At 39.3% G+C, this 16,326-nt stretch overlaps 1 protein-coding gene across 1 annotated transcript in view; it reads left to right on the forward strand.

Annotated features, from left to right (window-relative positions):
• The window catches only part of efcab6 (EF-hand calcium binding domain 6), a 111,499-nt gene that overhangs the window by 85,662 nt on the left and 9,511 nt on the right, over positions 1-16,326 (forward strand). Inside the window, exons 21-26 of the mRNA XM_087997400.1 lie at positions 1-119; positions 4,401-4,625; positions 5,253-5,408; positions 6,772-6,970; positions 9,690-9,881; positions 15,427-15,651. Coding sequence (XP_087853526.1) covers positions 1-119; positions 4,401-4,625; positions 5,253-5,408; positions 6,772-6,970; positions 9,690-9,881; positions 15,427-15,651 — 1,116 coding nt within the window. The remainder of the gene's footprint in view (positions 120-4,400; positions 4,626-5,252; positions 5,409-6,771; positions 6,971-9,689; positions 9,882-15,426; positions 15,652-16,326) is intronic.

Here is a 16,326-nt window from a genome sequence, read left to right on the forward strand (position 1 = left end):
GCTTTTAAACGCATTGACTCAGATGGTAACCTTATTGTGGAAAAGAAAGATATGAGGGACCTTTTGTATCAGCTCTGTTTGCCAATTTCAGCAGAACAATTTGAAAAACTTTGGTCTTGGTAAGAACTTTTATTTCTTCCTCTTTCTCATTTCCTCCCCATACCTTCTGAAGGGGGATGCTGCTGCTGCTGCTGAACAGTTGCACTGATGCCAGCAATTGCCAAATGTCTTTATGAAATGGTCATTTGTTGTGTCTGAGCTGAGTCACCAAACCTCACTTGACACCAATGTACATGTCTGTTACAAAGTAGAAAGCAAGAAATGAAAGTTAAGACACGGTAGAAATGTTCAGTGGATCTGGTAGCATCTACGCAGAGAGAAACTGTTAATGTTTATAGTAAATGACCTTCAGCCATTTTGCTGCATGCTCTAGGATTCCCTTATTAAAGATTCTCTTCTCTCCAGCCTCCATCTTCTCCTCTTCACCTCCTCCCATAAGACAATTACACATGGAAGCAGAATTAGGCTAATCGGCCCACTGGGTCTTCTCCACTATTCCATCATGGCTGGTCTGTTTCTTAACTTCTATCTTCTCCTCATAACCCCTTGATCCCTTTGCCAATCAAAAATCTATCGATTTCTGCCTTCAATGCATTCAATGATGACCTCCTCAGCCCTCTGTGGCAATGAGTTCCACAGATTCACCACCCTCTGCTGAAAAAACTCCTCCCCATCTCAGTCCTCAAGGATTGTCCCTTCTCTCTGAGACTGTGCCCTCAGATCCTAGTCTCTCCTAGTCAAAACATCTCCTCCACACCCACTCTGTCCAGGCATGACAATATTCTGTAAGTTTCTTGCATACTCGATTAATGCCAACATTTATGATCAACATTTCCCTCGTGATGTCTCATTTGTGTATTCAGCATCCGTGTTGATGCTGAATATCACCCTTGTGATATTCCCTTGGGATTTTTTTGTTCTGAATCATATTCAGGGAAAGTAGGAAAGCTTATTTTGTACAATCAAGCATAAAAGTTGGAAAGTGGCGATATGTGTTGTTTTTATTATTAAATGGGCAATGTTTTCCTTGAATAAATGGAACCCAATCATTACAGGTATGTGCTTTACTGCTGTTTAAAGCAGCCATGACAGCTGTATCTCTCCTAGATTCTCGAGCAGCCACCAAGGATTTTTTCTTTAAGGAATCTCAGCAAAAGTCACTGCAGTTGAATTTTGCATTAATTGTTCATGCTTCAGTAGCCACATTAATAGAAACCTGATAGCAATTGGCTGATCATAATAACCTCTGTCCCCTGCTGCCTTCTTTCTCCACTGAAAGCCCATGCCACACATTTGTGGTAGTCCTATTTGCATGGTGTGAGAGACTGCAGCAAAATACTGTTTCAGATAGGAGAAGGAGGCCATGCTTTTCAAATAAAGCTGATGGAAGTAGTGCAGGACATGAGCAGCTAGAATCTGGTACCTTGAACTAAGAAACAATATTGCAAGAGGTTTATTGATCTCAGTAAGACAAAAATACTAAACCACATCATGGTTTGAGGTGCTGACCCTGACCTGCCAACCATTCTTCTACACATTACTGCCTCAGACCAACTTCCATTGTAGGTCCAAAAAATGGCACATGGAAAGTGGGTTTGCTCAAGGCCCTCCCACTTCTCATCCACTCTCGCCTCCTTATCCTTCAGTCAGAACCCCATATGTCCATTCTCCACAGTTGCCTCCCATTTTCCAAATGGACATGATCCGTCAGTAGAATGGTAGGAATGTAATGGAAAACAAGCAATGGAGGTGTGACACATTGAACATTTCCTGACTGTATTTGCACTGGGGAATTGGTGGTGTGGAGTGGTGAAGTGGGCAACTCTTCTGTGCCATAATGTTTTACACAGCTGTGTTATCTGAACCAGTCTGCCATAGGCTTCTCTGGTAATTCAGTGAACAGCTACAGGCTTCCTCAGCATGCATCTTTCTTATCCTGCCTTCTCCTCTGGAGGGCAGGTAATGTTTCCTTTCCTACACTGTAGCTCCAGTCATCCTTGTTGTATCATGTGTATTCCTATCTTTTAGGAAACCTTTTGCTGGTACAAACTGAATGGTACTGATAGACCCGTCCAAGCGCTTGAGGTTACTTCGTTATCAGCCCTATGCTTGCTCTATGGGTATCTTTGTGCTCATGTGCTTTCAATTGTGTCTTTCCATTGCATCAGTGGTAGGGGGTCTTCATATTTATCATCAACTTCACTTTTAGAAGATAGCTAGTGTCTCCAAGGGGCCACTGCTGACTCTACTTAGGGGTGCCTCATAGAGTTATACAGCACAGAAGCACGCTTCTTGGTACATCTCGGCCGTGCCAATCAGGTGTCCCAAACTGACCTAACCCCAATTGCCAGCATTTGGCCCATATCCCTGGAAACCCTTCCTATTCATATACACATCCAGATGCTTTTAAATGTTGTAACTGTACCCACCTCCTCCACTTCCTCTGACAGCTCGTTCCATTTGCGCACCACCCTCTGCATGAAAAAATTATCCCTCAGGTCCTTTTTAAATCTTTTCCCTCTCACCTTAAGCTATGGCCTCTAGTTTTGGACTTTCCCACCCTAGAAGAAAAAACTTTCTTTATTCACCCTATCCATGCCCCTCGTGATTTTATAAATCTCCCCTCAGCCATCAACACCCTAGAGAAAGAAGGTCCAGACTATTCAGCCTCGCTGTTTAACTCAAACCCTCCAGTCCCAGCAACCTCTCTGTAAATCTTTTCTGCATCCTCTCACGTTTGACAACATCCTTCATACAGAAGGGTGACCAGAATTGTACACCAACCTGTGTCAGTGGAAAGCTAGTTAGTGTTGCAAATACAGACGTTCTGTGTCTGACCAGCCCAAATTGCAACCCTGTCTTTATGAAAGGCTTGTGCTCACAGGACTTGATTGGAGAGCATGCTTTTGCTGCTTTCCAGATAATTTTGTCCACTTTGATGTGTAATTTTCAACATGACAACAACAGTACCATATCAGTGCCTTGGCAAACATGGCCTCAGTCACCTGTAAGATACACTTGTGGACCCTAGGTTACAATCCTCCACATGTCAGCTGTAAATCACTGCAAAGTACCCAGTGCAGGGCTGTGTGAAGAATTTTGTGGCAGTGATGACTTTGATGGCTGGCCTTGTACTCATACCTGTCCCTTTTGTTGCAGAGTTTGTTGATATTAGTACTAACCTGCCATGAAAGCCTGGTCTTATACGGTACTGCGGTTCTGTCATGTTGGGAAGTTGTATACCCTGTGGTAGGGTGTCACCTCCATCACGTTAGAAATCTACGTCAATACCTTCTGTCCTGTGGAGCAGCTGTCTGGTGCTGTTAGTTTTGCTGCTGCTGGGTCAGTTGGGATTTATGTGATGGCTTCTCTTCTTCCTAATCATTGTTCCATGAAATAATTGCATAGGCTGCTCCTGTGTTGCAGGGAAGTACATATTTAAGTGGACAAAATTACCTGCAAAACAGTGAAAGCATGCTCTTGAAGCAAATCCTGTGAGCACATTCCTTTTTCAAAGGCAGAGTGGAAGCCATGCACTTTCAGTTTTTAAAGTCTTTCTTGCCTATCGATTTCATTGATTATTGACGTTTGTTCTCATCTTGTTAACTGTGGCATGTCCCACACAGCTTAAGAAACTCTAGCACTGGCTGTTCAACCCAGAATCTTGCATTAAGGCTATAACTAGCTGGTTATTTAAATATTTAAATGACTGATCTGACTGCTCCATAGCAGTTTCTACTACAGCTGAATATGTTCAAAGCTTTGAAAATAAAATAGTACTGATTGGAAGCCATCTCTCTAAATGGAAGAGATTAATGGGTTTGTCTGGTGACTAGGATTTCCAATTGATTTATATCTTAACAGACATTCAACATGGTTCTGGGCCAACTTGTGGAATAGTGACTTTTAATAGAATAAACATATGACTTCAACATCCATTTACCACATTAAATGAGATGCTGAATTGTGGTCCAAATCAATCAATAGCATGCAACAAAATGACCATGAATGATGACAATGGATAAAGGATGACAAGCCAGCACAAATTTAATAGAAATAATGAATTATCTTGCTTATATAGTGTAACTTCACAGGAGATCCCCAAGATTTCTGGCAAAATAGTATTAGCATTGTTGTGCTCAAACTTAGGGAAGGCAATGGGAGAACCCTTATAGAAAATCAATCCAAAATTTCATTTTTCAGATCAAGTAACCAGTTTATTCTCCATTCCATAGCCTCATTTGGGTGTCTGCCTTTTATTACTGCAATAATTGGAAGGAATGTTATGCCTGAAGAACATGCTTTGAATTTTCTTACATGTGCATTTTGTTGGTTTTCAGGTATGATTCAGATAAGAAAGGCTTTACCACTCACCTTGAGTTCCTGAAGAAGCTTAGGAATAGATTTGCAAGACCGGTCCAGACAGACAGTAAACACATTGTTCCAGAGAGCCGAGGCAGATTAATGGATCAGTCCAACAAGCAACAGCAATTCCACACCGATGGAATCCAACAGAAACTTCAGACAGGAACTCTTAATATCACTGAGCTGAAAAAGCAGCTTAAGTAAGTAGAATCCTATACATTTTAATCTTTGGTTCCTATTGATTACTATTGCAACTTAGAATTGTTGGGTTTGAAGGTAGATTATGCCAGTGCCTTATGCCACCTATTGTTGCTTCTTTGGACAGAGTGGTTCATGTGTGGAAAGATGTGGTGAATGTGGGTACAGTTACAACATTTTCAAAGACGTTTGGATAGCTACATGAAAAGGAAAGGTTTGGAGTGATATGGGCCAAATACAGGCAAATGGGACTAGTTTAATTTGGGAGCATGGTTGGCAATGACAAGTTAGTCCAAAGGATTTGTTTCCATGCTGAATGACTTTATGGCCATTTTTCTAGTATTTAATTGTCTGTTGTTCATAGGAGAATAAAGCTTTCGAATAAAAGATAGTATGATTTGTTTCTAAAGAGAACTAAAAGGAGAAATATCCTTTGTCAAACTAAACAGTACTTTGGTTCAACAATGCATGTTAGTAAAAGAAAACTGTGAATTATTATTGTCAGAAATTATTACAAAACTCCTGTTAGTAACTGGACTTTTATTATTATGGAATATATCTGTTAATAGGCAGTATATTGAACTTGACTGTAATACATTAATCTGTGCTGCTTTCTGTTGATCTGTAAGAGCTAAATTCAGGAACCACCATAAAGGTTTTCATGAGGCCTTTGACAAACTAGATAAAAGGAATGATGGCTGTGTGTCAGTAAATGATTTTCAAAGGGTGCTGAAGGATCATAACTACCACCTGGGTGAAGAACAACTTAAACAGCTCTTGGTCAGGTATGAACAGACATTATACTTGGTTATCAGGCACCCAGTAAGATCACAATGTGCCTTTTCTACTGGGCTGTCATTCTTGGCAATTATCTATTTGAGAATTTAGTTAACTTATTCAAATATAAAAATGCAATACCATGTGAAATACAAGCAGATGTAAATTACATCAGCCTGCTCTTCTGTTCAGCACGTCTTAACACAGCTGGTCTGTCTTGAACATGTTTCCCCAGACTGAAACTGTCTTGATTCCCTGAGAGAGCGAAGATTTTTTGACCTCAGTCTTATACTCGACAATGGAGTATCCACAACCCTTTTGGGATAGAAAATGACAGATTCACTACCTTAGTGAAAACATTATTCCTCGTCTCAGTCCTAAATGAATAGCCCCTTACCCTAAGATTGTACTGCTGTTCTATAGATTTCCCAGCTAGGGAAAACATTCTTCAGTCTATCATATCAAGCCTCTCTGATCACCTGTCTTCCATCTAAATTGTAGCATGCATAGATCCAATTTACTCAGCCTCTCATCCCTTTGGAAAACTGGTCTTATACAAGTGGCTTTTTATAAGGGAGCTTAGAAACTGGTTTCCTGTAGATGGCTTTATTGCTTATTATCCACCAGAATGGAAGGACAATGCATTAATTTTCTACTTGATACTGTAATGAGTGGTCATATTGGCTGGAATATTCAGGCTGGGAGATGGGAAGGCTGGGAAATTATATGGAAATGCATTCGAATTTCTGGGTTGGCGCTTTCTATCATTCCATTTTTCCAGTGGTGGGAAAGGTAGGTTGTTCACTGTTATAAGTGGCCAATAAAGGACTCTTCCTGCTCTGAGGACAACGATGAGTAGAATGTCTGGGATGTTGCGCATAAGGAATGATTCTATCAGTATGATTAGGTCGGGTTGTTGCTTGACTAGAGCAGTTTAAATCAGGTACCATATTCATTGCATGTAGCAGCAGTGATGTCATCAAGCAGATAAGTAACCAGTCACATTAAAATACACAAACATACAGGCTCACAAAGCCTTTGCTGTTAATTTAAATTTCAGAAAAAGTAAATATACGATTTTATCAAGACAAAGCTAAAATAAAGATAAGCAGAAAATATGTATCTAAACAGAAAATATATTTATAAAAATGTGGAATTTTCATTTGTGGGAACATTTAACACTTCAGTCTATGGGAAGCTGTATAATGCAGTGTATCGAGAAGATTTATAAAAAATAAGGTGAACGTATTGATCAATATACTAACCAAAGACAGATGCAATTTTTCTAGCATGCAATCCTCAAGTCTTGTTGTGTCAAAATGGAATTGCCATTTGTTTATATTTGCTCTTGGTTCACACACCCCACTTCAGTTTGGAAATCCCGATGCACGATTGCAAATTTTCTTACGCTGATTTCTTGAGAGCCATTGAGGATATTGAAGATAAGTCACTGAAGCGTGGCCCAAAACTTACATTTATTCCACGTGAAAATTTTCAAATACCATCTCCAGAGAAAATGCTCACTAAACTAAAAGGAGAAGTCGCCAAATCCTCAAATGCATTGTTTGAGGTGAGTCATTTTAAAATTTTGCATAAAGAACATTTCAGTCAATAAGGTGTTGTTCAGATTACCACAACATTGTGCATTAACATCAATCAATATCCCAAAATGATTATTGAAGTATTATTTCCTTACAGAAGCTGTCCTAATTACCTTGCTGAAGGATAAAATTCTTTTTAATTGTACAAACACATGTTACATGGTAATTCATTTTATCTGATCACCCTTGTTTAAGACAACAAGCTGGTTTACTTTTTATCCTTTAGAGACTATGTTGTGTTGACATTCACTAAAAGCCATACATGTTGAGTGGCCAATTGCAAAATATCTCAGAGGTACAATTAATGGGGCAATTGAGCTGTGCAGTATGCAATTTTTAGACAAGATGGTGCGAAAGTGCAGAGATGCATACATTGATCTTTAAAACAGAAATAAGACCATAAGACATAGGAGCGGAAGGCCATTCGGCCCATCGAGTCCACTCTGCCATTCAATCATGGCTGATGGGCATTTCAACTCCACTTACCCGCATTCTCCCCGTAGCCCTTAATTCCTTAGATGTAGAATTAGTCATAATCCTCCACAACCCTGACATTATACATCAAGAGGGAGATTAGATCACTGCTGTGAGGTTACCTGCATCACATCTATGACCTCGAGAGACAACTTATTAGGGCTTCAGAGAGTTTGGGATAGAAGGGGAGAAGCCGCAGAATTGAAGATGTCGAGAAGGTGTAAAGAGTATGAGGCAATTATAGAGCAGAGAAACAAAGATTTTAGCCAGAATACAAAATAATTAATGATAGAGAAAGGTTGACAGGCTTCAAAGCATCGATGCTGAAATCAGATAAGAAAGCCCCACAATCGAGACACATACATAGAATTTTAAGTGATGCATAAACATTAATAAAATGTTGATAGACATGCATCAGACAGACTGACAAACAGACATAAGTTCGTTCTCATGCAAAAATGATAAAAGCAAGGAATTGACTATGGCAGAGACCAAAGGACATTCACATGTCAGGAAAAGGTGCTTTCTCAAACATCTTCATCCACAATCGGATTAATCACGGTAAAATATTAAGTCATCAGAGAACTCGCAGCACACACTGCCTATACGATTACCACTGTGTTATTCTGTGTACCCTGAAATAATTATCTTCTGTCCTTTAATCCTACTTCATATGAAGTCTACCTTTGGAACCTGACTCGCTTGTTGCAAGGCTATAGAAGATTAACTAGTTTCCTTGGAAAGTGAAATATTAATTAAATTGCTTTGATTGCTTATAAAGGCTTCTCACATTAAAGTCATTTTACTCATTACCTGAGCATCTGATAAGCTGTATAGTGAAGCTGGACACAAAAGAATGCCTGATTTTCAGTCTGAGACCAATGAAACTGATCAATACAGCACAAAGATATAAATCATTAATTATGCAGTTTCCACAAATTAGACAATAGACAATAGGTGCAGGAGTAGGCCATTCTGCCCTTCAAGCCTGCACCACCATTCAATATGATCATGGCTAATCAGTATCCTGTTCCTGCCTTATCTCCATAACCCTTGATTCCACTATCCTTGAGAGCTCTATCCAACTCTTTCTTAAATGAATCCAGAGAATAGGCCTCCCCTGCCCTCTGGGGAAGAGCATTCCACTTAGGGCAACCAGCTATGCTCATCAGAGCACTCCTATATAAAAATTATATCAAGGAGCCAGTGGAGCCTGCATCATTAAAATAATTCTGTTGGAAGTTCAGTAAACAAAGCATATTCCATGACAGCTGTTTTGTTTTATTTTTACAGCAATACAGCCTGTCACTGCTTAGCCCGTTACTGGCATTTAAATTAGATTTGTGATGAGCACATGAGGTGCATGAGATGCACCACCTGCATTTTTATTTCTCCCGATTATTTCTTTCCGTTCTTCCCCTGTAGAGAACAACTAGCGTCTCAACTATCACCATCCTCGAAACAAATACTGTTAGAAACTTGGATAAATGGGAAATTATAAGTATGCATCCATGTCAAGCCTTACCAGCCTATAGGCAGAATGTTCACACACTAATGAATTTTTAAATTGTCTCAAGAATCCACAATTCTCAATAGCTTGAACAGCTAAATGAGAGAAATTTGCAGTGCTGAAATTCTGTCCATCATATCTGTGGATGCTTATTGCTAAAGAAGTTTAAAAACTAATTTAACTGGCCTGTCATATTCCCATACTCTTAAATTAATGTTTCAAAATAGAGCCAGACCTGCTACTAATACGATGCCCCTATACAATTAAAACATTTTGTTGTTCACTCATACGTTACCTTCCTTCTTCTGGGATCATTGCAATAGGTTATGGCTTAGCAGGCACCAGGAGGATCTTGTGTTTGTTACAATCCTTTATGCAAGCATTCTAACAAGTACTTAACTGAGGAGATAGGCCTGGTTCATAGAAAACAATATTAACTTTGTCTGAGGTCCACATGTGTACCACTTCAGTAGTTCTTGATAATGATAGCAGGAGTCCTGTATTATTCTTTTCCTAGTCAAGACCATTAAGGTTATCTTACCATATCAACTAACCCAGTTGATGAAATCTGAAACTTTATTGGTCTGTTTGACTTAATGACTTGCTGTGTTGTGCATTGATGCATCAAAGGGACTTGGAAGATGATTTTATTAGAATAAACATGGATGTGAAACATTGTTTTTTTAAAAATTTTGTTTCCTTAGGCCTTCAAATCATTTGATAAATATGGGAATGGGAAGATCAATTCATTAGCATTCCGCCAGGTGCTTCATAATGTATGCTTCAGACTGACAGACAAGGAGTTCAATTACCTTCTCAGCAAATTGAAATTAGATTCAGACTACATGGTAGACTGGCTTGACTTCCTACAGAGCTACAATATCTACAACTATAAGGTCAGCATAATTCGCATTTAATGTTTATTCCTCAATGTTTAGTCCTTTCTCCTGACAAGCAAATATAAACCTCCATTGTGTTGCACAGCTGCACCACATTTTATAAAATGTTTAAGATGAATGTTGCAGAGCTTTAGAAAGAGATACTAACTAATGAAGTCTTTCATATTCACAATCACGTAACTTGTCTTTTATTTAAGTGCTGAATTGTAACTTAATTATTCAAGGATTTTAGAAACATGTGTTTTATTTAAAGTTAAGTTTCAAGTATCTATCAGCTTCTACTGTGTGTTATCATAATGACAACAGTTCCTTCAATTTTAACAGGGACATATTTCCTTTTGAATGTACCTTGATATCTGAGAATAGAAGAATATTCTGGTTTATAAAGTCATATGAATCACTAAGCCTAGGTTAACAACAGTTTTAGCAAATAATGATTAATGGGATGTTTAGATTACAGCTTTACATTCTGGCTACTCAAGAGAGCTTCCTATTAATGTTTCCCATTGTGTTGCTGAGGTTTTGATTGAAGTTTTCACAGTCTTCAACTCAAATGTACCATTTCCACGTTGTTAGAATGTATGCATTTTGGGGAAGCAAGCAGTCATTTTGTTAAAACACACTAACACTGCAATATTTGTCACAGTGCACTTCCTATAGTTGTTAGTGGGTGAAGATTTAGGCTATATTCCAGAACTACTTAACATTCTTTGGTTGAATTTTGGCGTAAAAGTTGGGTTCACATCCTCCTTTAGGGAAGAAATTCCGTCAGCAAAGTTGATGTGTGAAGCTTTGCTACTGATATTTTATATAGATTTCACTAATTGATAAAATAAATATTGTGATATTCTGGAATAATGATGATGATGATTTCATTTGAGCAATGGCAAGGTTGCTCCAAGAAGTTTAATGGAGAAATATGGCTGTTGTTATTCATTAAAGAACCCAATGCTGATAGTTCATTTTGCTAGAGATGGCAGTGTTGAAGAACTTGGATTCCTTAATGAATATAATAAAGGCTGAAAAAAAACCATTGACTAGAAACTGTGCTGGGCTAACCATAAAATTACTGTACCTCCTAGAGCAAGTCAGAGGTTAAGAATCTTGTAGTGAGTAACACCACCTGACGCCCCAAAGTCTGCCCACCATCGAAAGGTACAAGTCAGGAGTATGATGGAATAATCCACACTTGCCGGATGAGTTCACCCCAACAACACTCCCAGCTTGATACTATCTGGACAAAGCTTGATTGGCACATCTGCAAGCATCCTCTTCCTCCACAACTGACACTCTGTAGCAGCACTGTGTACTATCTACAAGATGCACTGCGGAAGTTTGCTAAAGATCCTTAGACAACCCCATCCAAACCCACAACAGTTCCACCTGAAAGGACAAGGGCTGCAGATACAGTGGCAAGCCACCGTCTGCAGTTCCCTCCAAGCCATGCACTATCTGAATTGGAAATATATTGCCGTACCTTCACTGTCACTGGGTCAAAATCTTGGAATTTCTTCTGTAAGAGCATTGTGTGTCTACCCACAGCATGTGGACTGCAGTGGTTCAAGAAAACAGCTCACAACCACCTTTTTGGGGACAACTACAGATGGGCAATAAATGCTGGCTTAGCCAGTGATACCCTCATTCCATGAGTGAATTAAAAAATTTACAGTTAAAGTATCAGATCAGAGGATTTATTGTTAGCTATAGCTCAGTAGTAATGTTCTCACCTCTCCCTAGCATTTGCATCTCCATCATCAACCTTTCTATACTTTTTAATCATTTGTTAAGATGCGCTTTAAGACTGAACTTTTTGTCCAAAGTTTTGATCACCTTTTCTTATATCTTGTTAAATGGCTCTGAGTCTAACTTCATTTGTTAATGGCCCTGTGACAAACCTTGATGCATTTTAACAACATTAAACTTTTTACTATTATAATCAGGTAATCGTGGGTTGAGGTATCTACTCCAAAGACTGGGTCATATTGGTCAATGCCTCAGTGTCAATCTTGGAGAAGCATTGTACCATTGGCGTTTCAGTCTCATGTGAACGTAAAAATGGACAGATGTGTTCTTATTAAGTCGTGGTCTATGTTTACTCCACAAATCTACATTGTTTGTGTTTTTAAAAAAATCTGTTAATTTATTTCATTGCTGTTTATCAAACCTTGTCTTGTGCAAATTGTATGTCACATTTCCTACATTACCAGTGAATTCATTCCAAAGGTACTTTGTTGATAGTAAAACATTTTTGACATGCCTGGCAATAGTGGAATGCATTATAAAACTGAACATCTTTCTTGAGACTACACAAAAGAATGAATGGAGTCAAGTAACAGGCGATGTGCTCAATGAAATGAAAAGCTAATTTGCTGTTAAACCAAGTAAATCTTATTTTCGATCATAGTTGTTACTTTATCTTATGCTTGTCTTTCAACATTGTATTCACCACATCTCATTGATTTGCAACATTTTATACATAGGTTTTCTGGCTTTCCTTTATCCTATATTCTGATAGAGGGATGGAGTTTTAGGATCCGATGGAGGCAGAGTTAGAGGGGGTGGCGGCGGGGGAAGGTGGTGGGTGGTGCCTGGGATGTTCACACTGCCAATGGCATGCTAGTCGCTCAGTTCCATCCTACCCCAGGAGGTACAAAGGGGGATGTGGGTGGGGAGAGGGTGACACGGCTACTCAATTTGACCGGTGGCAGGCAAGTGATTGAACTCTTTAAGGGTCAATGAATGTCTCTTTTTTTTCCCATCGTCCTCCAGTTCCCCGGAGGCATTTGGAAACCAAGCAACAAGCCTCAGACTAACTGGTGGCAGCACTACAAGATCCCTCCTGACTTCCTGCTTTCAGCTGAGCCGTAAACTGCCTCTATGCATGATCTGGTGTTCCCATTATTATGGTTTGAATCCTGAGAGATTGTCAAAAGTTTGGAGAGAAGGTATCTCCATCTTGGGATGACTTATCCCTCACGTACATGCTGCTGTATATAATCTGGCATGTCTCCAGTTCCAAGGAAGATCCAATCTACCCTTTAAGCAATTCTTGGCCATTGTGGAGCAAATTCTTTGAGGAAATCACAAAGTTGATTGATGAGGGAGGGGATGTAGGTGTCATAAACATGGACTTTAGCAAGGCATTTGATAAAGTTCCCCATAGTAGGCTGATAGAGAAGGTGAAGTCACATGGGTCCAGGGTGTTCTAGCTAGATGGATCGAGAACTGGTTGGGCAACAGGAGAAGAGAGTAGTAATGGAAGAAAGCTACTCAAAATGGAGATCTGTGACAAGTGGTGTTCCACAGGGATCTGGGCTGGGACCATTGTCGTTTGTGTTGCACATAAATGATGAAGGTGTAGGTTGCCTCATGAGCAAGTTTGCAGATGACACTAAGATTGGTGGAGTAGCAGATGGTGAAGGGGACTGTCAGAGAATACAGCAACATATAGATAGGTTGAAGAGTTGGGCGGAGAAATGGCAGATGGACAAACCGGACAAATGCGAGGTGATGCATTTTGGAGGTTGAAATTCAAGAGTGAACTATACCGTAAATGGAAAAGTCCTGGGGAAAATTGATATATAGAGAGATCTGGGTCCATTGTACCCTGAATGTGGCAACACAGGTCAGTAGAGTGGTCAAGTAGGCATACGGCATGCTTTCCTTCATCGGATTGGGTATTGAGTACAAGAGTTGGCAGGTCATGTTACAATTGTATAAGACTTTGGTTCGGCTACATTTGGAATACTGCGTACAGTTCTAATTGCCACATTACCAAAAGGATATGGATGCTTTGGTGAGGGTGCAGAGGAGGTTCACCAGGATGGTATCAAGGGTGCTAGCTATGAGGAGAGGTTGAGTAGATTATGATTATTTTTATTGGAAAGGAAGTTGAGGGGGGACCTGATAGAGGCCTACAAAATCATGAGAGGTGTAGACAGGGTAGATAGCAAGAAACCTTATCCCAAAGTAGAAGACTCAGTTACTAGGGGTCACGAGTTCAAAGTGAGAAGGAAATATTCAGGGGAGATATATTGGGAAAATTCTTCACGCAGAGGTTGGTGGGTGCCTGGAATGCATTGCCAGCGGAGGTGGTAGGGGCGGGAACGATAGCATCATTTAAGATATATCTAGACAGACACATGAATGGGCAGGGAGCAAAGGGATACAGATCCTTAGAAAATAGGCGGCATGTTTAGATAGAGGATGTGATCGGTGCAGAGTTGGAGGGCTGAAGGGCCTGCTCCTGTGCTCTCAGGTTCTTTGTTCTTTAAATCACAGATATTCCCCACAAATTGCTGGTTTCTGACCTCCCATTTGAGCCTGACAATAGGGTCCCGAAGCCATGGAAAAAATTGTGCCCATGGTTTCAAACTAAAAATCAATCTGGTTTTTCTATTTTGGAAAAGCTGTTTATTTATTAAGTTTTTCTTCCAATATTTCAGATTTCTGGTATTCACAGATTTTTATTTTTATCATGTTCAGCCAGTCTATGCTCCCACACATCTTTTCAACTCCTTCACTGTTTGACCTCACAGGTTCCATTTGATCCCATTGCTGTTGTAGTACAATGGTGATATCAGATAAACAATCTTAGAACGTTTTAAATCTTGACCAGATTCCAGCACATCACATTCCAAAATGCATCATGATTTGCATTTTTCTAAAATTTCTTTCTAACGGATTTCATAATTTAGCTTCTTTGTTGTCTGGTTGTTTTCATAATGTGAGAGATAATATAATTTCATCATTGTTTTCCATTTCTGTGTGGTTTATTTAAATAATTAGGAAGTGTTAACCTTTCTTACTAATATAAAATAATGGTGAGTATAGTTTTTAGATTAGAGTGAATATTTATGTTAAAAGTATTTCTAAATCTATGATGATGTCAGAATGACTATTTAACATGCAGTTGTTCTGCACAATGCCGTTGAATCATGTTTGGGTGTTAGAGGTGTGAGAGCATAGGAGTAGGACTAGGACTTGTTAGCACTGGGCTCAGAGATGTGAGCTGACATCCAAGTTATAATGTCTACATTGTATGCAGAAACACCTATTAACATCACTATTGACAATCACCATTGACTTTCTAAATTAATCCTTTTTATGTTGACAATAAAATAATTATTGATCTCCTTAGGATTCAATGTGGGGACAATTATATAACTGAATGGACATGTTTAATTATGCATTCTTCAATAAAATCGGTGACCAACCACTGTCATTTTTCGATGGCCAGTAGGCCGTTTTTGGGTTGATGAGAGAATTTCAGAAGAATTTACTTTTGTTGTAATACACACAATATTGCAGCTTTTTAGCTTCTGAACCGAGTCCTGCATAGTAGATTAGTCAATGAAAACAGAGCAATGTCATTCCATAGATCCGTGGGTGAAGGACCTCTGATATGAAATCATCATCAGTTGAATCACAAGGCGAGCACATACAGAGCTACATGTGTGAAAATGCATGCATTTCGATTTTCTTGTGTTGTCTGCAGTTGATTGTATAACTTATAATAAATAAAACTTATTTTGTAATGCAGGCTGCAGAGAAACCAGAAGGACAAGATCAAGCCAGCAGACCTAAGTCATCTCAACAGTTAACGATGGATGAAATTATGTCCCACATCCGAGAGGTTGTTAACTCATGCCTCTACATCATTACTCAAGAGTTTGAAGAGGTTGATTATGCAAATATAAAAGTTGTTTCTAAGAAGCACTTTAAGGAAATATTTTTCAAACATTTCATGAGCCTCACAGATGAACAGGTGCATTTTTGAATAATAGAAATTATGATTGGATGTTGTTCTTTTCATTCCTTTTACTTTGAAGTCTTTACTTTCTTGGGGAAAATGGATTAATGAATAGTATTCCTTGACTATTTTTAATAAAACAGTGTAAAGAAGGATTTTCTTGCATTTTTAATTAATGTGAAAATTTGAATTAAACAACTCTGAATGTGGCAATAGCAAGTCAGTAGAGAAAATGTTAAAATTGGGATAAATTGGGTTCTTGACATAGAGTCATAGAGATGTACAGCATGGAAACAGACCCTTCGGTCCAACCTGTCCATGCTGACCAGATATCCCAACCCAATTTAGTCCCACCTGCCAGCATCTGGCCCATATCCCTCCAAACACTTTCTATTCATATACCTATCCAGATGCCCTTTAAATGTTTCAATTGTACTAGCCTCCATCACTTCCTCTGGCAGCTCATTCCATACACGTACCACCCTCTGCGTGAAAAAATTGCCCCTTAGGTCTCTTTTATATCTTTCCCCTCTCACCCTAATCCTATGCCCTCTAGTTCTGGACTCCCCACCCCAGGGAAAAGACTTTGTCTATTTATCCTATCCATGCCCCTCATGATTTTATAAACCTCTACAAGGTCACCCTTCAGCCTCCGACGCTCCAAGGAAAACAGACATAGCTTATTCAGCC

Source organism: Chiloscyllium plagiosum, unplaced genomic scaffold, assembly GCF_037043375.1.
Source record: "Chiloscyllium plagiosum isolate Xiang-an unplaced genomic scaffold, Cpla_swu_hap1 HiC_scaffold_19, whole genome shotgun sequence".
NCBI lineage: Eukaryota > Metazoa > Chordata > Chondrichthyes > Orectolobiformes > Hemiscylliidae > Chiloscyllium > Chiloscyllium plagiosum.